The sequence below is a fragment of the Danio rerio genome, chromosome 16, assembly GCF_052040795.2.
Source record: "Danio rerio strain M-AB ecotype USA chromosome 16, GRCz13ab, whole genome shotgun sequence".
NCBI lineage: Eukaryota > Metazoa > Chordata > Actinopteri > Cypriniformes > Danionidae > Danio > Danio rerio.
This window is the reverse complement of record NC_141036.1, coordinates 52,516,792-52,544,572: the sequence shown is the minus strand read 5'-3', so window position 1 is coordinate 52,544,572 and position 27,781 is coordinate 52,516,792. Positions and strand designations below refer to the sequence as shown.

General features: G+C 36.6%; 3 protein-coding genes and 2 long non-coding RNA genes across 6 annotated transcripts in view; 2 read left to right on the top strand and 3 right to left on the bottom strand.

Moving 5' to 3' along the window:
- Positions 1 to 27,781, bottom strand: part of LOC147840416 (uncharacterized) — a 976,031-nt gene that overhangs the window by 141,323 nt on the left and 806,927 nt on the right. The window lies entirely within an intron of this gene.
- Positions 118 to 7,782, bottom strand: lamtor2 (late endosomal/lysosomal adaptor, MAPK and MTOR activator 2). The gene is given in 4 exon segments (NM_001003549.2): positions 118 to 408; positions 5,712 to 5,801; positions 6,622 to 6,784; positions 7,542 to 7,782. Coding segments are annotated over 4 exon segments (378 nt in total). The 5' UTR covers positions 7,610 to 7,782; the 3' UTR covers positions 118 to 351.
- Positions 7,187 to 13,097, top strand: LOC147840424 (uncharacterized). The gene is made up of 2 exons (XR_015512293.1): positions 7,187 to 8,462; positions 8,802 to 13,097. It is a non-coding gene; the product is annotated as an uncharacterized LOC147840424 (long non-coding RNA).
- On the bottom strand, positions 11,800 to 26,145 carry ubqln4 (ubiquilin 4). The gene is given in 11 exon segments (NM_213356.2): positions 11,800 to 13,354; positions 17,345 to 17,543; positions 19,472 to 19,587; positions 19,668 to 19,751; positions 19,836 to 19,975; positions 20,715 to 20,940; positions 22,494 to 22,652; positions 22,733 to 22,995; positions 25,004 to 25,164; positions 25,280 to 25,431; positions 25,984 to 26,145. Coding segments are annotated over 11 exon segments (1,800 nt in total). The 5' UTR covers positions 26,131 to 26,145; the 3' UTR covers positions 11,800 to 13,201.
- Positions 14,508 to 19,568, top strand: LOC147833490 (uncharacterized). Its single transcript, XR_015512287.1, has 2 exons — positions 14,508 to 15,697; positions 16,924 to 19,568. It is a non-coding gene; the product is annotated as an uncharacterized LOC147833490 (long non-coding RNA).

Genomic DNA, 27,781 nt, shown 5'->3' with positions numbered 1-27,781 from the left:
ACATGTCTAATCTCACTTCACTGGACTTTAAACATAATATTTAAGAAAAAGCACCCGCTCTGTCTTGCATTGGATAATCATTCTGATGTTTTAGATAAGAAAAAAAAACAACAACACTTAACAAAAAAACAAAGCATTTATTTCTTATTGTTGACACCAGATATAGTCTGATCAATGATTGCAAAAATCCTGAGAGATAAACCAAGAAAAGTGAAGATGCAGTTCAAAAAGAAGCCATATTTTGGGTCTAGTTGGTGCACAGTTTGATTTAGCAATCATACAGAGGATTCCAATAAATAATAGAATATAATATGAAGGCCAAGATTCTGCATTCAATGACACAAGAACATTTTATGATGCTGCCACTTGTGTTAGTGGCTCCTCGAGGTACTGCACTAAAGCTTCAGCCTGTGAACAGAAGAAAACAGATATTTATGATTATTCATGTAAACTTTTATTTGAATGTTTATACATATTATATTATATATACATATATACATATATATATATATATATATATATATATATATATATATATATATATATATATATATATACACACACACACACACAAACACATACATATATATATATATATATATATATATATATATATATATGTATGTGTTTGTGTGTGTGTGTGTGTGTGTGTGTGTGTGTGTGTGTGTGTGTATATATATATATATATATATATATATATATATATATATATATATATATGTGTGTGTGTGTGTGTTTGTGTGTGTGTGTGTGTGTGTATTTTTTACCCCTCATTTTTTCAGGGTTAATTATTGTGATGTTGTAACAGTTGCTTAATGTTTTATATGCATTGTGTATAAATGCCATGTCCCCTTTAAAAGGACCTTTGAGATGCAAGCACCTCATTGTATACACACACACACACACACACACACACACACACACACACACACACACACACACACACACACACACACACACACACACACACACACACACACACACACACACACACACACACACATATATATATATATATATATACATCTCAACAGACTTATTGTACAGACTTATTGGTGATGCAATATACAGTTGAAGTCAAAAATCTTTACATTTTTTATTTAAATTTCTTTCTAATTTTTTACATTTAATTTCCTTTAAATTTCACTTTAAGCTGAATACTACTGTCTTAAAAATATCCAATATAATAATATTTACTATCATCATGGCAAAGATAAAATAATTCAGTTATTAGAGATCAGTTATTAAAACGATTATGTCTAGAAATGTGTTGAAAAAATCTTCTCTCCGTTATACAGAAATGGGGGGGGGGTGTATACCTGAAGGCTATATATATAACAGTTCTGTCAGGTTCATGAATCTGATTGGCTGATAGCCGCGAGATATTTTGCCAGTAACATCACACAAAGGCCTCTTCACCCTTCACCTTTGTGTATTACTCCACCCACATACCCAAAGATGGTTATCGTTGTCTATCCACAAGAGGGCGCCAGGACTGCATAATAAGCTTAGATTAAAACTGTTAAGCGCGAATAAGAGGCTGAAAAACGGAAGCGTCATGGTTTTTAAGGTAGACCTGATAGTCAATAAGAAGCTGCGAATTAGAAGTTGAATTCAGGCTCGTCGCTCCTTAACGCAAACACAACAGCAGTCTGGTAGAGACTGCACTACTTTTTTCAGGGTTAATTATTGTGATGTTGTAACAGTTGCTTAATGTTTTATATGCATTGTGTATAAATGCCATGTCCCCTTTAAAAGGACCTTTGAGATGCAAGCACCTCATTGGTAAGCAAGCATGTATGGGAGCAGAGTTCAGCTCAGCGAGCTCTGAGAAGTGTGTGATGGTCGCTCTACCACTCTATCAATCTTTTATTTCAATAATGTTACATTTTATTTTGCGATGGATATTTGAGTGTCTTTTTCTTTTCCTTTTTCCTACTCATTGTCGTTGACTGGCATGTATGTAGTCGACAGCCCTTGGGAGAAACGCATAAAGGCCAATAGGAAGAGCAAAATAATTTCTGTCTCCTTTTTTTTACTCTTGTCTCCGGGTAAAAGCGGGACACCTGTCACCCTCCACAATACCGATGGCAACAGTGAAATACTGTAGACTGTAATAGACTGTAGGGAGATATCTCTGTAGACGGATGGCATTTCATGTCACGTTCAGCCTTATAATCTTAAAATGTGAGCAAAATCAGCTGTTTTATCATCACATTACGCTATAGAGAATCATTCAAACACTAGCTCTAAAGTGACGTTGGTGAATTAATAACGGCTTCTGCTGTTCTGACGTCAGCTGCAGATGTGAATGAATGGTGGAAGAAAGTAGTTCCTCATACAAAAGGGTTTTAGACTCTCTGTGTTTGATTTTTTGTTTTATATATACATGATTGTGCCGTGGAACTGTTGTATAAACGCAATATCACACTCATAGCAGTGCCTGGCTGTATATCCAGCGGCTTCGGGCCAACGCACGCCTCCCAACAGTGCTGATATACAGCCATATTGCACTGCTACTCATGTGATATTGGTCTATATATATATATATATATATTAGGGATGTAACGGTATCAGAATTTCACGGTACGGTAATACCTCGGTATGAATGTCACGGTACGGTATTTATTGAATCATTTACAGGAAAAAACAAAACTTTTGAAAATACTCCAAAAAAGTGCCAAAAGTGTCAATGACATACAAATTAGCCATCTATCTGTAAGCTTTGAAACAGGAACTTCAATTTTAATAACAAAAAATTATTAAACCATGTAAAAAAATAAAGTTTCAATTTAGTATTGTTGAAAACTCATCACATTCAACATTTAATCACACTCAGCCCATCTACACAGATGAGAGCTGTGCTAGTCGGACTTCTCATCAAGCATCTCCCGCTGGATCTAATCTCACTATATTTATTAAACGGGATATTTCATTTATCTTGTTGTCTTTATCTAACGACATATTCCCTGACTTTGGGCATTGGAATCTATTACTTGTTCTCAGGTAACGTGTTTTGGCTGAGCGCAAAGATAAGTTAATGATTAATGGAACCACGTACATTCTGTATATTTACTGATCGCTTGCCTTTATTTCCTATAATGTATAAACTTATTGTATGTTATACTTTTAAAATGGCCATTATCGATTCTTAAAACTGATACTCAGCAAAAGAGAGGGTGTGTTTCGTATTTTCACTGAAATTGAAAGGAGGCAGTTGTTATCGGCTCCGTTTTGTTATAAATATGCACAGTGAAGATGACTCTCATCTTATGCAGCACGACGCCTCAACATATCTGCTGTCTAAGTTGCTAATATTAAAATGAAAATAGGCAGTTCCTTAAATCATGTTTACATTTTATTGTTGAGAAAGTGAAACAACGAAGCCAGGGTGATGTGAATGAAGTTATAAAGTACACTGTTCCCTTTGAAGATTTACCCGTGTCCTCGGTATAATCTGCTTTTCCATATCAAACTGAGAAGAAGAGACTGCAGCCTTGATCAAACTTGCGAAGTCTGAACTTACACGGAGAGAATGCAGGACTGAACTGTGCGTGTAAAGCAGGTCGCACACCAGAAGCGACGCTCGGCGGCGCGCCGCGCAGCGCCACGTATTTTAGAATTCTAATTATAGGTTTCTATCAGGATACACACACCGGCGCCGCAAGTCGGCGGCGCCCGGCAACGGCTCAGGACGCAGTTCATTTTTCAGCCGCGCCACAGAGCGCCATCTGATTAGTTTCATGTTAAATATCATTCGAATGTGCGCGTCTGGTGTGCGATACTTTAATCTGTCATGTACGCGGCGCCGAGCGGCGCTTCTGGTGTGCGACCTGCTTTAGAGTTTTCCAGCTCTTTTCATCCCCGCTTCTAGCAGCACACTCCATTTCCGCATTACTGGATCTGTAGCAACAACAGACCGCAAGGGCTGATGGTCAAGCATGGGCTGATGGGTATTGTAGTTTTCGTTACCTCCCGTTCGCTTCATTCGCCTGAGCAAATTTTCTCAGAAGACCTATAGTTTTACCGAGTCATGCGACTTCGGTAATATCGAAAAAAATTAATATTGCGGTATGACGGTATTTACAATACCGTTACATCCCTAATATATATATATATATATATATATATATATATATATATATATATATATATATATATATATATATATATATATATATATATATGTACGTATGTATGTATATATGTATGTATGTATGTATGTATGTATATATGTGTATATGTATGTATATATGTATATATTAGGGATGGGAAGATTAATCGATATGTATCGATACGCGGTCATGCGCGTGCACGATGCGAGTGCATCGGTAGAGCAGCAGAGGATGAATGAAATTTTGGAAGCAAATCGAGATGCATCGGTTTTTGCGAGATGCATCGATTTTTCCGAGATACAACTTATATTTTTAATATAGAATGTATTTTTTATTTATTAACAAGTGTTGTCAACCTGTTTTTGGCGCATTATTTAATCGACCTACATAAAGTATGCCTTAGCAACGGATTTGCGGATGTGTACACTTACACTACAACTCTATCAGGTGTGCGGATGAAGCTAGTGGAGCGCCCTCAGAAAGCGCGAGAAGCAAAACAAACATTTTATTCCTCACTGAGTTTTAAATCTAAAGTATGGCAACATTATGGATTTAAGGATGGACGACATGACAGGACAGATACAATTTGCAAAATGTGCCGCGCATCTGTAAAATACACGGGCAGTATGACTAATCTGAAATCTCACTTGAAGCGGCGCCACGGTGTTGTTGTGAAAGCATCTTCCAGTGTTCCTGCATCCCCGGCTTTCGAACTGCTTCAACTGTAGCTACCAGCTCCAAAAGTGGTGAGAACAGCATTGCAAGTTTTTTTTTTCATGCGCAACAGTTTTGTGCGCTCTACGCCAATAACGGATGCTATTGCATTGTTCATCTGCAAAGATATTCAGCGTAGTGTCACGGAGAACGAAGGTTTTAAACACCTCCTCCTGTTAATTTTTATTTAATTATAATAATAATAATAATATTAATAATAATAATGATAAAAATAATAGGTGTCACAGTGGCACAGTGGGTAGTTTGACCACCTCACAGCAAGAAGATTGCTGGTTTGTTATATTTTTATTAGCCTGTTGTTTACAGTGACAGTGATGTTTCAAAGCAGCATAACACTGCTAGTTCACGACCTTAAGTTTTGAATAATCAGTGGCAAAATATATCTTTGTAAAACTTGTTTTCATAGTTGAAAAGTTAAATCACAATTCTTGTTGTGCAATGGTAAACCTTTATGTTGAAAGATTGCAAATATATATATTTTAATATATATTGCACTTATACATTCTGTTTATCTTGAAAATACTTAAATAATATGTGCTATATGTTCTAAAATGGCCCTCTACTGTAAACTGACACTCTGGCTTTGAGAGAAGAGCCAGTTTGTAAAAAAAAAGTCTTGGTTTTGCTTGGTTAATAAATAATCAAACTCATTCAATGGCACAGCATCCTCTTTCACATCATCTCATAAACTTGATCTAATTAGTTAGTGCTGAATTATCGCATCGTATCGTGATATGGGTGTGAATCGTATCGTGTTGCATCGCAATATGTCACAAATGTATCGCTAATATATCGGATCGTATTCTTTGTATCGTATATTGTATTGTATATATATATGTGTGTGTGTGTATCACATCTGACCTTGGCCTTGAGCATCCCGAAGCCTACGGTCTCCTTGGCATACATGCAGAGCAACAAGTTTGCAACTCGTGTTATGGCCACCCTGCCCTCCTGTAATAACAGTAGAAATAAAGGATATTAGGAAGAATGACAAACGAATGACAAAGCAATGAACACTAGAAATTTTAAAACAACACTCTCAGTATTAGTCTTTTAGTTCAGTATCCATGTGCAGTTTACAGTTTATGGTCTTCTTTATTTAAAAAAAAAAAAAGAATATGAAGAAATTTTATGCTTTTTTCATTTAATGTTTGGCTTTACTTATGTTTGGACTGTTATCTTCAGTTATGTTCAATTAATTTTAGTTTTGAGAGATCTTTATTATATTAAATTACAGAAAGCATTTTGTGCATTCATTCGTTCATTCTCCTTCAGCTAGTCCCTTATTTATCAGTGGAATGAACCGCCAACTATCCCAGCACATGTTTTACACAGCAGCCATCCTTCCAGCCACAACCCATTATTGGGAAACAACCATACACTCTTGCATTCACCCACGCATTCATACACTATGGCCAATTTTATTTGTTAGAATAACCACAGAATAAAACTGGTTTGCTAACCACTGAGCCACTGTGTCGCTCCTATTAATTATTTATATTTTATTATTGATTACTACTTTATTGTAAAAAAAAAAACAATAATAATAATTACATTATTTGGGGTTTGTATTATTATTATTATTATTATTATTGAACAAAATATGAGTTGATAAAAGTTGGTCTCAGCACAGCAGCATTGTGAACAGGTTTTAACAGGAAATTCTTAGCTAGAAACCTTTACTTCTATGTTTAGGAGAACTCTTAGTGGAAAGATATTATATTTAAGAATACAAGCACAGACTTTCCCAGACATTTACTTTCACTCTTACCATGCAGTCCATGAGAATAAACTTAAGCTTGTCCTCATTGAAGGCCTGATGGCCATTTTTGTCATAAGCCGCCCAGATATTGCTGGCGATCGCTGCAGTGACTCTGGCATCTGTGTCTCCATATCCAGAATACGCCAGGAGAGAGCCTTCGTTATTCAACAAGCTGAAGCATAAGAAAACACACCATAAAAACACTTGATAATCACACATTGACTTTGACCTGTCTGTATATTTCCAAACAAAAAATTAAAATATATATATTTATTAAATAAATGAAATAATAAATAAAATGAAATAAAAAAGTGTATGTGTGAATGCAAGAGTGTATGGATGTTTTCCAGTGTTGAGTTGCAGCTGGAAGGGCATGCGCTGTGAGAAACATATGCTGAATAAGTTGGCGATTCATTCCAATGTGAATAATAAAGGGACTAAGCTGAAAATAAAATAAATGAATGAATGATATTAATAATAATAATAAATTAAATAAAAATTCAAAAATATATATAGATAAATTAATACACACACAATTTCAAAAAAGGTTTAATCGAGTGCAAAACAAATTTGTAAACTTCACTTTACTTTTTTGTTTCTATTTTATTCAGTAACAGTAAAAGCGTTTTAGAAATAAACATGAATTGAATTGAACGTTGGTTTGATTTTAAATTATGGCGGATGTATATTATATAAAGATTCCTCAATATTGTGATAATAGTAGATTTTGGATTTATGACGTCAAATGTTAAATCACATTTTAAGCTACTGTATGAATACGGCATTCGTTAGTTACATAATATGTAATAAACCATCACCCAACAAACACCAAAGTATCGAAAAACACAATATGTACATCCTATTTCTCTCTATTTTTTCATCCTGCTAAAGCTACTAACACGGACACAGACTGAATTTCAAATACTCACAGTGTGCTCTGTACGCCGCTGGTGTTTGCTTGACTGAGCACTTGTGTTAATGCTTTAGGACGCAACATAATTCAAAGAAAAAGTGCAAAAAAACACTAATAAATGTACAGAATCTACCCGAGATTATAGCAACAACTTCCAGCAGCCCAGCATGAACGTCAGCTGACTTATAACATCCGCGCTGACGACTGATGGGAAATGTAGTTCCACTGTAGACTGTTTGAACTACAAAAACGTGGCCTAAATCGCCTTGGAGTGAAAAAAAAGACTAAACGTTTTTTTCGAGGGCTACTTAAACACAAAACCCAGCGAGATTTGTTGATGCATAAGTGACTAAAAGGCTATTAATGTAAGGAAGTTTCTGTTAGGTCAACCAGAAACTAGTACAAAGCTAACGTTATTTATTATCCACACCGTTTGTCGTATACGCAGATTATATTAATAAATGCGTTATAATATCATTAATAATTGCCTGCCTTATGGCATAAATCAGTTGAGCAGTTTCATGTTTATCATATTCAATCCTTATTTATTTATTTATTTATTTTTTGGTGCATTGTATACACTCGCCGGCCACTTTATTAGGTATATCTTACTAGTACTGGGTTGGACCCACTTTTGCCTTTAGAACTGCCTTAATCCTTCGTGGCATAGATTCAACAAGGTACTGGAAATATTCTTGGTCCATGATAGCATTAGTTGCACCACATTTTTCAGCTGCACATTCATGATGCAAATCTCCCGTTTCACCACATGCCAAAGGTGCTCTAATGGATTGAGATCTGGTGACTGTGGAGGCCATTTGAGTACAGTGAACTCATCAGCAACAATACTCATGTAGGCTGTGACGTTGACACCAGGGGCGGACTGGCCATTTGGCAATTCTGGCAAGTGCCAGAAGGGCCGGACCAATTTTTAAATGTGGGCCGTTCAGTTTTTTAAAATTTTTTTAATATGTATTGTTTTTAAGTGAAGACAGCTTTTATCTCTTGCTAGATGCTATTATGATGATGATGATAATAATAATAATAATAATAATAATAAATGTTAAGCATTTGGCCCAATCGGCAATTGCCGCCTGGTTTCAAGATGGGCCGACCTAATCAGAGGTTCCTGGACATAATCAAAATCTGGCAAGAATGTCATATTATTTCACCATCTGTACACCAAAATAAATAGTGAATGTGCGTGTCCGTGGGTGGGGCTGTGTCGGTGTGGTAATTTGTGTCGGTGTGGTAATTTGTGTGGCTACAGTGCCAGGGCTGAGTTTTTGTCCCACTCCGCCCCTGGTTGACACAATGCTTAATTGGTACTAACGTGCCCAAAGTGTGCCAAGAAAATATCCCCCACACCATTACACCACCACTACCAGCCTGAATTGTTGATACAAGGAAGGATGGATCCATGCTTTCCTGTTGTTGATGCCAAATTCTGTTTTGTTTACATGGGTTGGGAGAGTTGCAAATGCCCTCAAGTCAAGGAAGCCCTTTTATTAAAATTGCAAAACAACGGGATTTCTAAACGTATTCGACTCGCCTTCAAGCCGCAGTTCATTTGCTTTATATGTCCTCTGAAACACAAAGCCTCTTTATTTGGCTTCTATTGTGCACCCTTAACATGCTTATAACCTTTTCAATGGACTACATGCTACTTTTGGTGAGAAATGGTTAATAAAAACTTAAAAATTAATGTTTTTAAAGTTTGATGCTATAAAAAAAATTTAATTTCCACACAGAACTAATAAAAGTACCCCCTTTTCTAAGTGTAAACTTTTAATTTTAATAAAACTTGGGTATGGTGGCTTAGCGGTTGGCCTCCGGGTTCCTTTACAGTCATGCTTTATAGTGAATTAAATAAAATCGGCCATAGTGGGAGTGGCGCGGTGGCACAGCGCTTAGCACTGTCTCCTTTCAGAAAGAAGTGTCGTTGGTTTGAATCCCAGCTGGGTCAGTGGGCAGCCGCAACCCATCTCTGGAAAAAACCCATACACTCTCATTCACACTTACACACCACTGACAATTTACCCTACCCAATTCACCTGTACTGCATGTCTTTGGACTGTGGGGGAAACCGGAGCACCCAGAGGAAAACCACGTAAACGCGAGGAGAACATGCAAACTCCGCACAGAAATGCCAACTGACCCAGCCGGGGCTCGAACCAGCAACCTTCTTACTGTGAGGCGACAGCACTACTGCACCACCTATTTTCAACTGTGGCATCAATAATTAAATATAATCGTTCTGCACTCTTAAAAATAAACGTCCAAATGGTAGATTTTGCATATAATGTTGTGTTCTTCACAGAAACGTTCAGTGCTGAGTTATTAAAACTTAAGTTTCTTAGTGTGAAGAACACTTTAAAAGATATAAAAGTTCCCATGGTCTCATTAAAGGTTGTGGAACAATCAGCGTTAGAGCCATATTTATTATGCAAATTTCAGAATATTATGTACGGTTACTATTATTTGTTTATTGCATTTACTGTCTACAATTAAAAGAATCTTCATATTGTTATTGTATGCTTTAATTATGTATTTGCTTATTGATGACTGCTACTAGGCATGGGACAATAACCGTTTTCAAGGTATACCACGGTCAAGGTTTTATTACTGCCAACGTTTTCTTCTATACCGCTCCTACAATATATGTAAGATCTCTTTTTAAAGTGTTATTTATTTATTTATTTTTAGGACAACAGTATCTCCAGCAGAAAATATAAACAACGATGCCGTGCTTGTAAAGAAATCCGCGTTTTAGAAACTACTGAAGACCGCAGGAATCAATGATTCATCTGACTTATTTGGCCTGACATGTTTACTGCTCCAAAATAGTTTAAATATTTCTAAAAATAAAATATATTGTGTTCAAAGGGAAATAAAGTTAGTTTTTTACCCAGACATTTAAAAAGAATATATTGTAGTGCAGCGTTCACAATTCTATGAAACGGTTATGTTTTCATCCAAGGTTATCATACCGTCAAAATCTTATATCAGCCCATACCTATTGATGACTGATAATGTACGGGTTTTGATGAGAGAAAGAGATAGAGAGACAGTTCATGACCATCGCTCCATATTGTATTGTTATATAATGACAAAAAGATTGTTCCTGCTTTGAAGAACAAATAAAAATAAGAGGAAAATATAATGACTTAGATGAGTTGGTCTTGTCGGACTGGTTGCAATAAGGATCATATATTTCAAGCTTGGTTAATGGAGCACCGTATAATCAACATCCACAAAGAACCTTCAAGTTAAACCATAGGTCTCAAACTCGACTCCCGGAGGGCCGCAGCTCTTCAACTTATCAAGGTGTTCAAAACTACTAGTGTCCAGGATCAGATGTGTTTGATTAGGGTTGGAGCAAAACTGTGCAGAGCAGCGGCCCACCAGGAATCAAGTTTAAAGCTGCGGTCACACTAGAGTTTGAGCATGCCATAATCTGTCGTGCGCACTGTGAATAGGGGCGGGATTAAACAAGTTTAGACATTTTTAAAAGAGAGCGATTGCTCCATGTTTTAATTTTCTGTCCAGAGATGTCATGATTTGATCCTCGATTGTTCTCACTGTCAAGTGATGCGATTTCACAGGTCAGAGTTCACCAAGCTTCAACTTTGCACCGCATAAACCCGCGAAGCTTGACGCATGACCCTGCGTTTCCAGCCTGACGCATTCGTGTGCGTATGAATGGAAGTCTATGAGGGAAAAAAGTAAAGTGTGACCGCAGCTTAAGACCTATGGTTTAAACACTTTTGTTCATATTATGACCAATGACGTTACATTTATTTTTAAAAGCATGTCTTAAAGCTAATTTAACGACACAGAAATGTATACAAAACATGAACAGTGTTGCCAGATTGGGCGGTTTTGAATTCGATTGTGTGGGTAAAAATGTCAAAGGTGGGGAGAAAATTTTGGGCAGTTTTGAAATGGCGCCCCCCCCAGTCCTAGACACCCCTCCTCCGTCTTCACTTATTACCTGCTTACGTTCACCTTTACAGAGCCAAATCAACTCCCCACTCCCTGCTCCTCACTTTTAAACCGGTTATGATAGCTTTCAGATTTGAGGGGTTGTTTTGGCATTTCAGTGGGTTTTGAATATTTTTGGGCTGGAATCAGTCAGCAACTTCTGGCAACACTGGACATGAGTTCGCTGTAATATTCACCATGTTTCTAGTGCAGGAAACCAGATTAGCGACTGCTTTATGTAAATTACCAAGATACATTAAGATCATTCAAATTATCTATCTAAAGCAAAGTTAATGTTTAAAGCTTTTAATGGTTAAAGCTTAGCAAAATTAAAGGCCTATACAATGCATCAACGAGAACAAATCACTTTTGTGTGACCTCCACACTAAATTAACAATAAACGTAACCCTCGGGTAAATCAAGAGGAAGATATGATCATGCAGTACTTCTTGAACTATGATTAAAGTAAACCCGCGTGGTGTTATGAACACCGACATCACAGACAGCAACACATAGGATTTAAGACAAAAACCAGATGTTGGTTTAACATCAAAATAAAGAACTACACACCCCAGTGACTCTCGGTTTCCATAATGTAATTCAAGTAAAGAGTGTATTATGGATGTGCAGAAAGCGAAATAAACAAGGCTGAACGTTTGAATTCACATCAAAACTTTGTTAGTTCCATTAGATGGCTGTTGGTTAGCGCTGAGAGAAGCTATAGCATCACTTTCATGCTCAAACCCATTTGTTTTTGCGTACGCCAGAGCAACTCGAGGATGATGCATCCAGGCACTAGAAAACTTCTATGTCAAAGCATGAAGAGATGATCAAAACAAACAACGGTGTCTGCGTTCGCCACTGTTTGTTAAGCTGAGAAATATTTTATTGATGCTTCGTTACAACCTTCCCCGCGGTGACAAGCCTTTACGCTCAATTCATGTACACTTCCTCACAAAGGCAAACCACTAAAGAGATGACCGGATATCTTTTTTTTTTCTCCCGCAAATCGCATGTCTGAAAACCTCATTCCTCTCTAAAATAGCTGAAGTGTAAAGCGATCAGAGTCAAGGTGTTATAGTGCTCCAACACGATCATGTCTATTAGATTTCGATTAACACATCAAAATGTCAAGGAACGCTGGAGGAAAACAAAGTAAATGGTCAAATGAGGAGGCCGGAAAGGAAGTAAAGGGGGGTAAGCTCTACATTTCTGCAATAAATACTGGTTTGATCAGGCATGAATTAGGAGAAACAGAGAGAAATGAAGAAAAACCAAGCATTCTCACAGAAGACAAGAATCCCTCTGGCCTCGGAATTCAAGCGCAGGGATGTTTTTATTCCCCTAATCACCACCGAGTACTGCCGGTGTGTTCTAATTGTAAGGAATGGTAACTTAGACTTGGTTCAGCACATGTAAGCTCTGTCCCATCTTACTAGTGATGAGGGGTTAGTGTGACGTCATTCCACGGCGATGCTGCTTTGCTTTTTTTTTGTGATCCAGGAAACAATTTTGAAACCTTCTTTACTTTGATTTAGAGATCAAATGATTGAAGCAACAAAAAAGAAGAAGAAGAAAAAAAAAACAAGATTGGAGTAATTGGAATTCTGTCTATGTAGGGCTTGTCAGATTTTATGTGATGAGGACTATGTTTGCTTGTTGTCTCCCTTCACACGCTCTCAGCTGATGGAATTAGGACGGCTGGGAGCCGAGCAGTCTTTCGATGGCGGCGTTGATGTCGCCCCCGGTGGCGATGAGGGCCTGAAGGTTGGCTTCCCTGTTGATGAAGCCCATGGCACTCAGCTGCTCCAGCTGTTGCTGGAAACGCACTTCTGGAGTCTGAGTCTGTAAAGACAAAAAGAAATAAATGAAGCGCATGTCATTGCATTTAATATACACAGGGTTTCTGCAGTTTTCACAAAGTCAAATTTAAGACCTTTTTAAGACCATTATGGATTCAATTTCAGACTCAATGCTGGTTTTGAGTGATTGCTGTGACCCACGGCGCCTGCCTTGCGCGTAACCTTGCATTTATATTTCTGCATGCTGTTTGTGTTACTCTGCAATAACATTTCTGAAAAGCTAGCTGGCAGTAGGCTTTTATGTTCTTATCTGTGTAGAGTTTTTTTGCTGGTGTTCAATGCAACCTTAAATGTACAAGTAGGGTTGCACTGTTTACTGGTACCATGGTAGTATCGTTATACGATGGCTCCAAAATACTGGCGGTGCCACTTTAGTTAGTAAACAGTAGTATCAGCATCAACGTTCTCTCTACAATACATAATGTTGCATGTGGAAAAGTCACTAAAATGCTCACACGTTTGTGCAACAATAGACCATTTTATTTGAATAATCTGTGGAGCCCTTTAAAGGCTGCAAAACTGTGTAGAATTTAGGCTTTTTATTGCAGCCTATTGCACGTTTTCTGATGTTTCAGTTTGAACACACTTCTGAATCAGTTTATTTCTGTTACTATCAATATGATTTAGTAGCTACAACAATCACTTAAAAACACGACTCGCAAAGTGCAATTTTGAATACCTGATAGGACAAAAGACAAAAAAAGATAGAAAACCCAAAAGAGCAAAAGAAAACATTGAAAATTTTCTTAGAGCTTAATTTTGTTTAAAATAAAACTTTTATTTTTTGTAACGAATTTCATTCTATGATTTATATCTTTATTTTAATGTATCTTTTGTTGGTCAGTATTTCTGACAGTTGTCTATATTTCATAAATTTGAGTTATGAATTATAGTATCACAATACTACTTGGTGTCATGATACTTTAGGTGGTATAGTATCGTAACATACATTAATATTATTGTGACAACCCTATGTACGGAATTTAGGACTGAGAATCTCATGAAAAAAAAAAAGTTAGCCAAAATGAATGTTGATCATAAGGTAGAGGACATATGGGGAATTTCATTTCTTTACCTAAACTATGGTCGTGTATACCATGAGCTCTCTAGTATCATCTTAATGCATTTGTTTTTTTCCTAATAATTGTTTTTTCTCTAAACTTGTTAACAAATTTTCTAAATTGTGAAGAATCTGTATGCACTTTGTGTTTTTGTATAGCACTGAATGTTTTATTAAGAAGAAACCATTTAAAAACTTTCTATAGAGATAGAGAGAGTTCTATAGAGATAGATTGTTTTGGTGATTGGATGCGTGTTGGGTAGCTTTACATGGACAATTAAGACCAATTACAATTATTTAAGACCTACAAGAAAAAAACTTCAGTAAATGTAGGACTTTAAGACCTAAAATGTAGTTTATGAAATTTAAGACTTCACGAATACCCTGCATACAAATTAACTTATTTAATAAAAGTACCCAATTAAAACAACGGATTTGATATCCATATATCTATTTATACATTTTTTATTTATATATACACTTTCTTTTTTTACTTTTTCTAATCACAGGATACATTTTTATAATTGCTTAAAAGAATAGTTCCCTTTGAAATTAAAAATGATCACATTGAAGTGGTTCGAAATTTATGAATTTCTTTCATCTGTTGTTCTGAAGAATGCTGAGGGGGCAGCTATTGACATCCATAGAAGTAGAAAACGAAATAATAATATAGAAGCCAATGGCTGCTTTTTAATCTTTTTTTTTTTTTTTTTTTTTTAAGTTTACTAACCTTTTGAAAGCATCAGCATTTTTTTTTTGTGTCAAAAGTTATAAATCTAACCAATTATTTCAAGGATCACAGCAATATCAATTAATACACAATTAAAAAGTGTTTTATGGCACAACAGCACATCATAATCCTCTAAGACATCAGGATGAAACATGTTGATCCATGACATTAGTTCAGCTCATAGTCCAACCTATGCAACCTCTCCTTGTAGAAACCACTGAGACTGCAAAACATGAAATCTCATGCGTGCATCAGTTCAGCACTTTTGTTGTTTAAGAAAGAATCCACAAGTGTGCAAATTCAGCATTTAAAAGTAAAACAATTTCCAACAGTGACCAATGCAACCCTGGTAATTCCCCAGCACCTGACTAAAAGCCACACAGAGGCAAAACATGCATCACTAAATAAAGACTAAACAAACATTTTATAATATCATTCAGAAATAAATGTTAAATGGCCTATTGTTAAAATGAAATGATGTATTTTAGTTTCTCAACCGACACAACAGATTATTGTTTTCACAATACTGGAATTTAGTACCAATCGATACTGAAATTTCAAAAACGTCCATTTCCCACTAACAATTGAGTACCATTGAGCTGATGGACGTTTCAAAGTCACATCGATCAGCTGGTTGGTCTAGAAGCTGACATATGAGCGATCTGCTGAGGAATCTTGAATTTAAAACGCTCCAGTGCCCCTGTATCTGTGTTTACACTTAGTAAACAGCCATAGATATATAAATTAGATGTCGCCTGGGCTTTTGTTGTCTATTGGACAGAATGCGTCAAAAGCGCCGCCATATTGCTACAGGGTAGCGCTCCTTTGAAATGAATGCGGGACCAAGGTACAGTGGAGGACGGTGGCCATCCAAAGCCAGAGATAAACACATATATCTATGATCGGGAGTTTTCCTGGATGTTAGCATGTAAATTTTTTTTTTCTAATTACGAAAATTATAATTTTACATCACTTTTCTACATTGATGGATCAGTGACCGCATGGTCATTCCTGACAAAAAGCTTGTGTTTGTGTGTACAGAAATGTACTATTCACCCTCCCTGTTAAATTTAATCTAATCCGTGTCCTGAAACACACCTCCTCTCCTGCTTTCACTTCTCATACTGCAGAGGGAACGACTCTTACACTAACGTTAGCTGACAGAAAAACAAGTTTCTGGCAGCACAGCATCTCATTGTCATATTTCTTTTGCATTGTTTGCTGATTTTATACAACAAAACTAGCATAAGCCGAGTGTTTATTGCGAGTTGGAGCTGCTTTGCTGTATGGTGAATGCAGTAAGTGACTGTTATCATCAATAACGTTACCTGATTAGCACAAAAGTTCAGAACATACAAAAACAGAAAAAAAAACCTTAATATTACCTATGAAATGTTCACCCTTTGTGCTTTGTTTGCTCGTTACTACACCCGTAGACAGCGCTAAAGTCCAGCATCTTCACGTAATAACACTGTCTTGACTAGTGCGGTTGAATGACATTTGTCCTGGGAGCACTGTACCAATGTGGCGGCGCTATTGACGCATGCTCAGGGTCCCCATGCGATATCTAGTGTATATATCTATGGTAAACAGCAGTGAGTTTGGTGAACTGATGACCTCTAGGGCCAATCGCAATCATTTCTGTTGAGCTTATGAACACAATGGCAAATCTGCAATGTATAAGAACATGCTCAACAGTGCTTAAAGGAGAAATGGACATTTTTAAGATTTCAGTATCGATTGGTACCAAATTCCAGTATAGTATCAACCCTACAATATATATGATTTATCACATAATTTAACAAGACAGTTGCAGAGTTATTCTATTCACTAGAAATAACTTGACAAGCCTAACATTTATTTAGAGCAAACCAAAACTAGCAGGTAGCCAGAAATGTAGAATTCAAACCAATTCAAATGTGAATCAATTTGATTAAAACACATTCTATGCACATGCCGTATGAGCTACAGCAAGCAATCACAATTAAAATGACTCAAGTATTTGTGCGACTTCAGATTCATTTGTCACAACTAGAAGAATAGGCTCCATTAAATACTAAAATGACCTGCACCTCAAACATAACCATTTAAAATTAAAACTGAAGATAAAAAGGACAGCTTTATAAAAATACTATTAATACTGTTGACAACTGCTATTAGCAAAAAGATTAAAACATGAGTACCGATGCGCTCCCTCCAGCAAACATCTGTAGCATCTGCTGCATGAGCTGCTGCTGGGCAGGACTGGCTCCAGCAGTCGGGGTTGGGGTGGAGCCCTGGCCGGAAGGCGGAGGATTCTCAGGTGTCACAGTCACTCCTGTGGGCAGTGGGGCACCAGGCATACCAACGGGAATCCCACCAGGCATTCCTCCAGGCCCCAGACTAGAAAGATACAGAAAGATTTAATTGGAGATTAGCCGGACAAAGGAGGGAAATAACTCTTAAAGAGGACACGGTTTCCTTTTAATTTCTTTATTAAAATTAAGGCAATGTGATCTAGATTTAATGTCTAGATAAAAGTATTATGCCTAAAGCATCTCAAAATATTTTCGACTATCTATATACATACTTAAAATACTGATTCATTTAGTACATAGGTGTGACACTCAGATCCTGGAGGGCCACAGCTCTGCACAGTTTAGCTTTAACCTAAATTATGCACACCTCAAAAAAACAATTGCTTTAGGCTTGTTTGAAACCTAGAGATCAGTGTGGTAAAGCAGAGTTACAACTAAACTCTTCAGAGTTGATTCTCCAGAAACTGAGTTTGACATAGGCATGGGATGATAACTGATTTAAAGGTATAAAGTCAAGGTTTTAAAACCGCCAAAGTTTTCTGTAATGCTGTTCCTAAGGCATGTAAAAATTTACATATTTTTGTTTTGTTTTTTAGGACAACAGTTTTTCCGTCAAAAAAGATATCCAAAGATGCCATTTTAAATTGTAAAGAAATCTGTGTTTTTGAAACTAATGCAGGCAGCAGAAGTCAATGATTCATTTGAATTATTTAGCCTGACATGTTTACTGCTCCAAAATATTTGAAATCTTTAAAAAATACATTTAGTTTTCAAAGAGGAAATAAGTAGATTTTTACCCAGACCTTTAAAAAGAATATATTTTAGAGCAGTAATCACAATTCCGTGAAACCGTGATATTTTTATCCAAGGTTATTATACCGTCAGAATCTTATACCGGCTTATGCCTAGTTTAACACCTCTGATTTAGATTAGCATTACTTTTGTTGCTCATAACATTCTCTGTTTGGAAATACAGTAGTCTGATTTGAAGCAGAACAAAACCCATCAACACTGTCCTAAAACTATTGAACACCCATCGTTGCCTTGGGACAATTTTGAAAAAGGCTTTTGATCCACTTCAAATGTTGACTACTGAACTACTGATAGCATTTCCACCAAATTTAACAGCCATTAAAAGGCTTTTTTTTTTTTTTTACATGTATATAAAGATTTGAAAACACTGCACCTATTTATTACAGACAAACTAAATACAAACTTCTGAAAAATTAAGAAATCAATATTTGGTGGGAAAACGCTGATTTAAAATTACAACAAATGTGTGTGTTGACCTATTTGCATATTCTGAAAAAATAAATAAATAAATAACTAAAATGTCTAAATTATTAAATAAAAAAAACATATTTAAAATGGAAGTAAAGTTAAGACCTTAATAAAATAAAGGTTTATATTTCACCATTCCTAACATATTAAGAAATATTGTCTTTTGTTTTTATGTACAAGCAGCTCTAAAAAGTATTAGGAATGTGTAATGCACATTAGGCTATATGCGGAGCTGGTGTTTCTTCCCAACCTGATAAATTTCCGGTGACAGTTAATGTGACTTTTTCAATTGTATACGGTTCCTTTTACAGCATCGATGCTGTAATGTAATTAAAATACAATCAGTTAAATAGACTTTGGCATTCATTTACTTGCTTAAGCGTAAAAGGAGATAAAAAGCCGTTTACACACACACCTGTGAGGATTAGGAGGCTGTTGCAGAAGCTCTATTGAATACACTAGGGTAAAATAAATGTTCATATTTTAAAGACATGACGGGGAAAATGTAATCGAATGCAGTGCTTCTTGTAAAATCTGAGACCCACTTTATATTGGTTACCATTCAGTCAGTGGAGAAAGCTGATTTTTTAAGAAAACGGACCCTAAACGTGCAGATTTTGTAATGGGATACAATTCACCGGAAGCGCTTAACCCTAGTTGCTGACAAATTAAAAGTCCTTCCGCATACTTCTGCAAATCCACTTTTCTATGAGAGAAAATGAGAAACTGCACCCGGGCATGAGTCCAGGGGCTTCAGTTTGAAGGGTTTGCAGTCCCTCCTGGATCTGCATTAGGGCTCTCATGGCTCGAGGATTTGTCATGACAGAAAGGGCTTCTGGGTTCTGCATCTGCAAGTGAAATAGAACAAAAGTTACCAGGTGAAATTACATAATCTAAATGAAGTCACAAAGATTCTAGCTGGACACACCTGCTGTAGAAATACAGGTAGCTGCTGTCTCATCTGCTCTTGCAGCTGTGGATTTCCCGCAAAGAGAGGGTTGTTCATCAATACCTAGAAAGAAAAAAACACATTTTAGAACTTAATAGTAAAGAAATCTGAAAACACCAGGGAGCTTTTAAATTATTGTCCGGCTACCTGTGAGGCAACATCAGGATTCTGGGCCAGGGATTGCATCATGGTGCGCATATAAGGAGCAGAAATCATGTTCTGCATAAGCTGAGGGTTCTCCGAGATCTGTTGCATTAGGCTTTGCATGCCAGGACTGTTAAACATACCTAAGCACAAAAAATAAACATGAAATTAAGCCAGTTGAAATTATAAAAAGTCATTATTTTGAACAAAATCACTCAAATCTGTGCATTAACATTATTTGCTTGCAAATTCTCAGGAAACTGAACTCTTTTTGTAGACAAAAAATATATACGGAGTAGTTTTTAATACTGATTAGTTTTTAATACTACCTATATTAAGAGAATATTAAGCTTTTTCTTTAATGCTGGTTCACCTCACTTTCAGTTAGAGACAAAAATCGCCTTCAAAACTCAAGACTTGCTCCAAGATTATTGGTTTACAAGGAACAACAAATGATAAAAACAATTCAAAGTGTGATAGCAGATGATTCTAATCCTCTGAAGCTTTTTTTTGTTCTGTTGCCCTCTGGAAGAAGGTTTAGAAGGGGTTAATGCTCTTTAAACAGATATAAATTCAGCTTTGTTTCTGAGGCAATAAGGCTTTATAACCTTACATTTTAGCAAGTTTTACATTTTTACTATATGGGTCCTTCCCATGTTATTTTAGTACTATTTATAAAGCATGCTGGATTGTGTTTTTTAATATTGTTTGTTAGTGATTTGTCTCTTTATGTGTTTGTTGATGCTACTGCCCTAATTTACTTGCCCCTAGAGAGATTAATAAAGTTGTTAAAACTAAAAACTTATCTACAACACAGCCTCAATCCACCTCATGCAACTTGCTTTAAATTTAAATGCAAATGTTGACATAAAAAGCTGCTACCGTTTCCAAGGTTAGAGGAGCTAATGCCCAGAGGATTGGACACGCTGGGTGTGGTTGAGCTTGTGGTGGAGCTGGTGGTGGTGGGCGTCCCAGAGGAGGTGGTGGAAGCGGTGCCGTCAGGAGGCCCCCAGGGGTTTGGCAGAGGCTCTCTGTTTTCTGTCCTGGAGGGCTGCGTTCCGGGGTTTTCACCATTTCCACCCAATGCTGAGAAGGGGTTATTTCCAAACTATGCAAAAGACAATGATGCAATATCATCAATAATGTTGCAACTTAAAAATGAGAGTTAAAGGGATAGTTTACCCATAAATAAAAATGGCATAAACTATTAAGTTTTTTTTTTTGCTGTTGAACACAAAAGCGAGAGAGATTTTGAGTTTATTGCCATTTCAGCTTCTCTGGCTATGTCATGGCAAAAAAAAAAAAAAATCAAGTTTAGCGCATTTTTAAATACCACTTTTCTATAATTATAAAATTCAATTCAATTCAAATTTCCTTTATTTAATTTTCCTTTATCTTATTATAGCACTTTTACAAATGTAGATTGTGTCAATGCAACTTTACATAGAAGATCATAATTATATATTTTTATATAATAAAAATATTGTAACATTTAAAAGTCATCAACAGCAATAGATACACATGGTAAAATAAATAATTAATAACTATATTAATAACAATATTAATAATAAAAAAGATAGAAATCTAACACAACTTATGGTTGACTTTCGATAAAAATTGTACAATTTTAGAAGGATTCACATTTAAAAATCTCTCATTAAAGGTCTCTCCTAGAAAACAAAAAAAAAGTCTGATAACAATAAAAATAGGGCATTCCACAATTATGTTTAACAGTTTGGTTTCTGTTGCAAAACTGACATTGAGGGTTCTTCTCCTTTGAGTAAATGTTCATGTGTGACTCTCCTGTGTCCGATACGACATCATCTATAAACAATCTCGTCATGTCTTGATGTAAAAAATATTTCAGATTTTCTTTCTATTTCTGGCTGAATTTTAAAAAGTTTATTTTCTGAGCACTGATCCTACTCTGTTTGACTTTGTTTAGAGTAGAGCGCTTTGTTTGTGGCTTTAAATCTGAAGGTTAGATTTTGCACTCCTTTATCTTTCCTGTTTGGGCCGTTTTGGCAGCTTTGCCGTTTACAAATAGCCAGCATGTCCTAGGATCCAGTAGAAAACTACATTATAAAATTATCTCTGTAGTTTGTTCACTTTGATAAAAATGTCAATAATAATGTAACCCTCCAATTTAAAAGAATTCAATGTTTGTAGACAAGATTGAGTCAGAAAAAAATTATAAAATTGTGTTCTTTTCGGTGTCCCAGAGCTAAAGAATTGAGCCTTTGCTTCAGCTGTAAAAATTGAGCTTTGATCTGGAATACGAATGTCGTACTGTAATTGACCCATTACTACTGCTGCTGAAACATAACATAACTATTCTTTTTTGATCCATCTGTGTATATAGGTTTGAGTCGAATACAAATTTCATATGTTGAACACAAAAGATGATATTCTGTAAAATGTTGGACGCTGGAACACACAGACTCCCATAGAAATAAACAAAATACTATGGTAGTCAAAAGGTCACACCAACCAGCATTTTTCAAAATATCTTCTGATGAAAAACTCAATCAAGTACTCTTCTTTCACTTTTTCAAAACCTTTGAGGTAAGTGACCCTTTTAAGACTATTATTATTAATTTAATTCAGCATTGCAACACTTTAAACAAAAGGCTTTTGCTACTCATTCAATAAATATCTGACCTGTTCACGTGCAGCACTAAACATGGGCTCTTGAATGTCTGTGTACATCCTCCGGAGAGCATTATATCCTCCGGGAATACTCTCTAGGTTGCTAAGCGCCCTGTCCTGGTTACGCATCATCTCTTGCATCATAGCTGGGTTCCGTGCCAACTCCATTGTCTGAAAAAGTTAAAGGAATATTACCCAGTTGAAATGAAACTTGTGCATTTCCATGATGTAGTGCGTGACCAATAACACACCTGTCTCATGAGCTCGGGGTTATTAAGCATGTGTGAAATCTCGGGGTTGCGCTCCATCAGCTGCTGCATCTGTGGATTAGCCATGATCATCTGCCTCATCAAGTCAGGGTTGGACATCATGCTCTGCACAAGTGGATTCTCCATGATCTGAGACAGCATCTCCGGGTTGGACATGAGCTGTCGCTGCATCTGTTGCTGAAGCTCCATGAAGTTGGCAGATCCCATACCAAGATTAGAGAGACCTGAGAGGTCACCAAATCCAGCTGAAAACCCACAAGAGTAAACAAACAAAATAAAAAAAGTTGATCTAGAAAGTCTTTGAAACGGCATCAGAGAAGAACACAGTGAGTCTGTCAGTGAGTCAATAAATTGTGCAATTCTTTTTGTGCATGTTACACAACCAGCATTACGAGTCATTATTAAAGTTTTTAGTAAATTTTTAATTAGCTGCTATATCTATTTACATTTTTTTAAAGTTTACAATTTATTTTTGGAATTATAGAAGGCACATAATTTGAATTGTAGATTATTTTTACTTAGTATTTATTTTCTCTTTGGTTTTCGCCATTTTGGTCAATTATTAATTCATCATTTTATAACCTAATTATGTTGGGTTTAATTAAGGCTTTATTAATATGATTATTAACTATAGTAGTCAGCATTCGAAGTGAATCAAATGTTTTCTTCCAAATTGTCCTAGGACAAGAACAGGAGCTGTTCAATAGTTTTAGGAAAATTTTGATGAAAGGTGATGATCCACTTTAAATGTTGACTAAAGTATTTAAAAAGAAATTTGAAGGATTACAAAGAGCGTTATATAATTGTTACACATTAAAAGATAGTCAATAGAGGTACAAATATTCAAAAAGATTTACAAAGATATTGTTATTAATATCAATATTAATAATTTTAGACAAATGATTTTAACAATGGTCGCAGCTTGGCATGGGCCGGTATATGATTCTGAAGGTATGATAACCTTGGATAAAATTATCACGGTTTGACGGCATTGTGATTACTGCTTTAAAATATATACTTTTTAAATGTCCGAGTAAAAAGAAAAATAAAATAAATAAAATAAAAAAACAGTAAACATGTCAGGCTAAATAATTCAAATAAAACCATTAACTTTTACCGCCTTCATTAGTTTCCAAAACACAGTAAAAATTTCATTTTAAATTTTAAATGAATGTTGAAAAATAAAAAATTTAATAAAATCTTACATATACCATAAAAAATGTATAACAGAAAATGTACTTTTCCAAACTGCGGTATACCTTGAAAAAAATTATCGTTCCGGGGCCTAGTCGCAGCATAATAGTTGTAAAATTTATAAAATACAGATATAATGTATTTATATTTTAAATGAGAAAAATTTAAAACATGCGTTATGGATGTGACCAAAAAACTCTGCGAGTTTACAGCCTACAACACTCTGTCGAAATTCTGTGAATTCAACTGCACAACCCAAAATAAATAATGCTAATCAAAAGGATAAGTGTTGTCTCTCTATAGAACAGAGATGCTCAAACTAAGGTCTGCGGGCCAAGGTTGGCCCATTGTAACCTTTGATTTGGCCCGCAATCACATCCGAGAAGAGCGGGAGAATTTTGAGGATGTTTGGGGTTGATGGTTGTAATACACATTGTCATTTCTAACTTAACGTAACCTTTCATTTATTAATTTTATTTTTAAGCTACAAAAAAAAAAAAAAAAAAAAACTTCATTTAATCGTTTCAATTAAATGTGGTAAAAGGTTATAATATTAAAACGTATTAACTTTTTTTCTCAGGTCCCATTTAAACTTTAGGTATAAGAGATTATGTGCTTTTGTCTTTTTTATTCAATGTCTTAACTTTACATCTTATTTGTAAATTAACAAAACAGTTTATTTATTAACTGCGGTCCCAAAGCAACTCCTCAACAATGTTAATGAAGTAAAGTTGGGTTTTATAGTCGGACATTCATTCAGTGAACACTTGTAACATGCTCTCAGTATTTTTTACCATGCTACTTTGAATATTTGGCCTGAAATCACATGGAAGTATGACCTCAAAAACAACATTATCACTGTTTATTTTACTGTTTAAGTTGTTGTACTTTAAAAGTCACTGTCTGCTAATATAGTTTTATAATTTAGAATTTGCAAAGAATACCTTTCTGAAAATAAATTATTAATGATAAAATCCAAATGTGTTAATACAAAACAAACTTTACCGCAATAACAATGTTCAGGAATAACCTTCAAAAAATTTGCAAAACTCAATTCACCTAGTATATTGGCTGGCTGTGATGGGGTAGGGGAGGGCCCGCTGCCCTGTGGTGTGCCCAGGTTACCAGCCGGGCTAGGGGTATCGGTTCCAGAGGGGCTGCCCTGTGATGGTCCAGGGCCAGAAGAGGCAGAGGTCTGCGAACTACCAGCACCCGAAGTCCTACAAACACAAAAACCCTATATAAGTGAGGCATTCAAAAAAACGAAGCATCACTGCATGACTCAGCATATGAAGAGATCAGGTCTGTTTTCAGCCCAAACGCAGGCCTTCTTACTTTTGTGCTGTTTTGATGACCAGGTGAACCGTAAGTCCGTCTTTAATGCCATGCTGACCGAGAGTGTCTCCATCTTTCAGGATCTTACCAGCAAAAATCAAAACCAACTGGTCTTGCTTCGCCTTAAATCTTTTGGAGATTTCCTCTTTAAACTGTTAAGAGCATAAAAACATGCGAATTATAATGAAATCAGATCAGTATATTTGACTTCTGTGCAACAACGTAGTTCCTTTTATTCAACCTGATATTGTAACTTAGACCTCAACATATAACCGCGGTTGTTCAAATGAACGCACATAAACACTATAAACACATCCTTTTGATTAAAAGATCAGTTAACATGTTATTTAAATCCCTCGAATGATCCTAAAGTCAACAATAGAAATCAAAACAGAAAGAGCGCGACCAAAGATGACAGACTAGAACCTTCTACACCAGAGCAGGCCGTTTGTTTAACGACAACGCCGAGTTAAGAGTATCACACATTACACTGGTTTTAAAAAACACAAAACTACACATAACACGATCAAAATAACCACATCTAACTGATAACATGAGCGTGAATTTGTTTTCGATGTCCAAGGCGACTGGTTTCGGCTGGGACTGTGCGTCGTCAACCGCTAGCTCGTCGGCTAAAGCTGTTAGCCGCTGGTGTAATGAACGCCCGGGTGACACAAACTACAAGAAACCGCGAATAAACTCACTTGTGCGACAGATGCGTCCTCGGCGATGGCTATTTCTTCTTTATCCTTCGGTGTTTTGACGGTAACCTTAATGATAGTCGCGCTAGCGGCGGCATTTTCTTCAGTGTTCGTCTCCACGGCAGGATCCGTGCCGCTATTCTCCGCCATCTTTACTCTTCTTTTACTTCATTACATCATCGCACCAACAAGCAGCGGAGAAAAGTGCTGCAAACGCCGGTTATTCCACAGCGGCCTCTAGTGGTGTGGCGTGTCCGCGAATTCACCGTACAAGAACAAGCGTGCAGTTTTAGTATACTAGAAAAGTATTTCGCATGCATGAATGAAACAACAAGGATTAAACAAGAGATTAAAGAATAATATAGTAAAAAATATATGTAAATAAAAAAAATCAATATTTCAAAAAGGAAAAGAGTGTAAATACTTACACTCACCGGCCACTTTATTAGGTACACCTGTCCAACTGCTTGTTAACGCAAATTTCTAATCAGCCAATCACAAGGCAGCAACTCAAAGCAAATTTAGACATGGTCAAGACGATCTGCTGCAGTTCAAACCGAGCATCAGAATGGGGAAGAAAGGTAATTTAAGTCACTTTGAACGTGGCATGGTTTATGGTGTCAGACGGGCTGGTCTGAGTATTTCAGAAACTGCTGATCTACTGGGATTTTCACACACAACCATCTCTAGAGTTCACAGAGAATGGTCTTAAAAGGAGAAAATATCCAGTGAGTGGAAATTCTGTGGGCGCAAATGCCTTGTTGATGCCAGAGGTCAGAGGAGAATGGCCAGGCTGGTTTGAGATGATAAAACAGCAACAGTATCTCAAATAACCACTCGTTACAACTGAGGTCTGCAGAAGAGCATCTCTGAACGCACAACACATCCAACCTTGAGGCGGATAGGCTACAGCAGCAGAAGACCACACCGGGTGCCACTCCTGTCAGCTAAGACCAGGAAACTGAGGCTACAATTCACACAGGCTCACCAAAATTGGACAATAGAAGATTGGAAAAACGTTGATTGGTCTGATGAGTCTTGATTTCTGCTGCAACATTAGGATGGTAGGGTCAGAATTTGGCATCAAGAACATGAAAGCATGGATCCATCCTGTCTTGTATCAATGGTTCAGGCTGCTGGTGGTGGTCTAATGGTGTGGGGGATATTTTCTTGGCACAATTTGGGCCCATTAATACCAATTGAGCATCATGTCAACGCCATAGCCTACCTGAGTATTGTTGCTGACCATGTACATCCCTTTAAGCACACAGTGTACCCATCTACTGATGGCTACTTCCAGCAGGATAACATGCCATGTCATAAAGCGTGAATCATCTTAAACTGGTTTCTAGAACATGACAATCAGTTCACTGTACTCAAATGGCCTCCAGAGTCACCAGATCACAATCCAATAAAGCACCTTTGGGATGTGGTGGAATGAGAGGGAGCCCAACCTGGAACTAGTAGTAGTAGGTGTACCTAATAAAGTGGCCAGTGTTTATACATGCATCAATTAACGTACATGTATTATAACACAAAAAATATACATGTATACAAACATTTTATGTGAAAATGTTATGGGAGGAACATAATGGTGCATTCACACGGGGCTTCAGCGTCAACACTTGACAGAGGGCGTGTCTGGGCTGACGAGATCATCATACCAGCGTCAGCCAATGAAATTAGTCAGTAATCGGCTACTGTCTGAGCTGGTGTATTTGCATAAATCGATCTGATTGGCTGACGCTTCTGTCGGCGCTTGAAAAGTTGAGAAAGTCCCCACTTCTGCAGCGAGCAACGC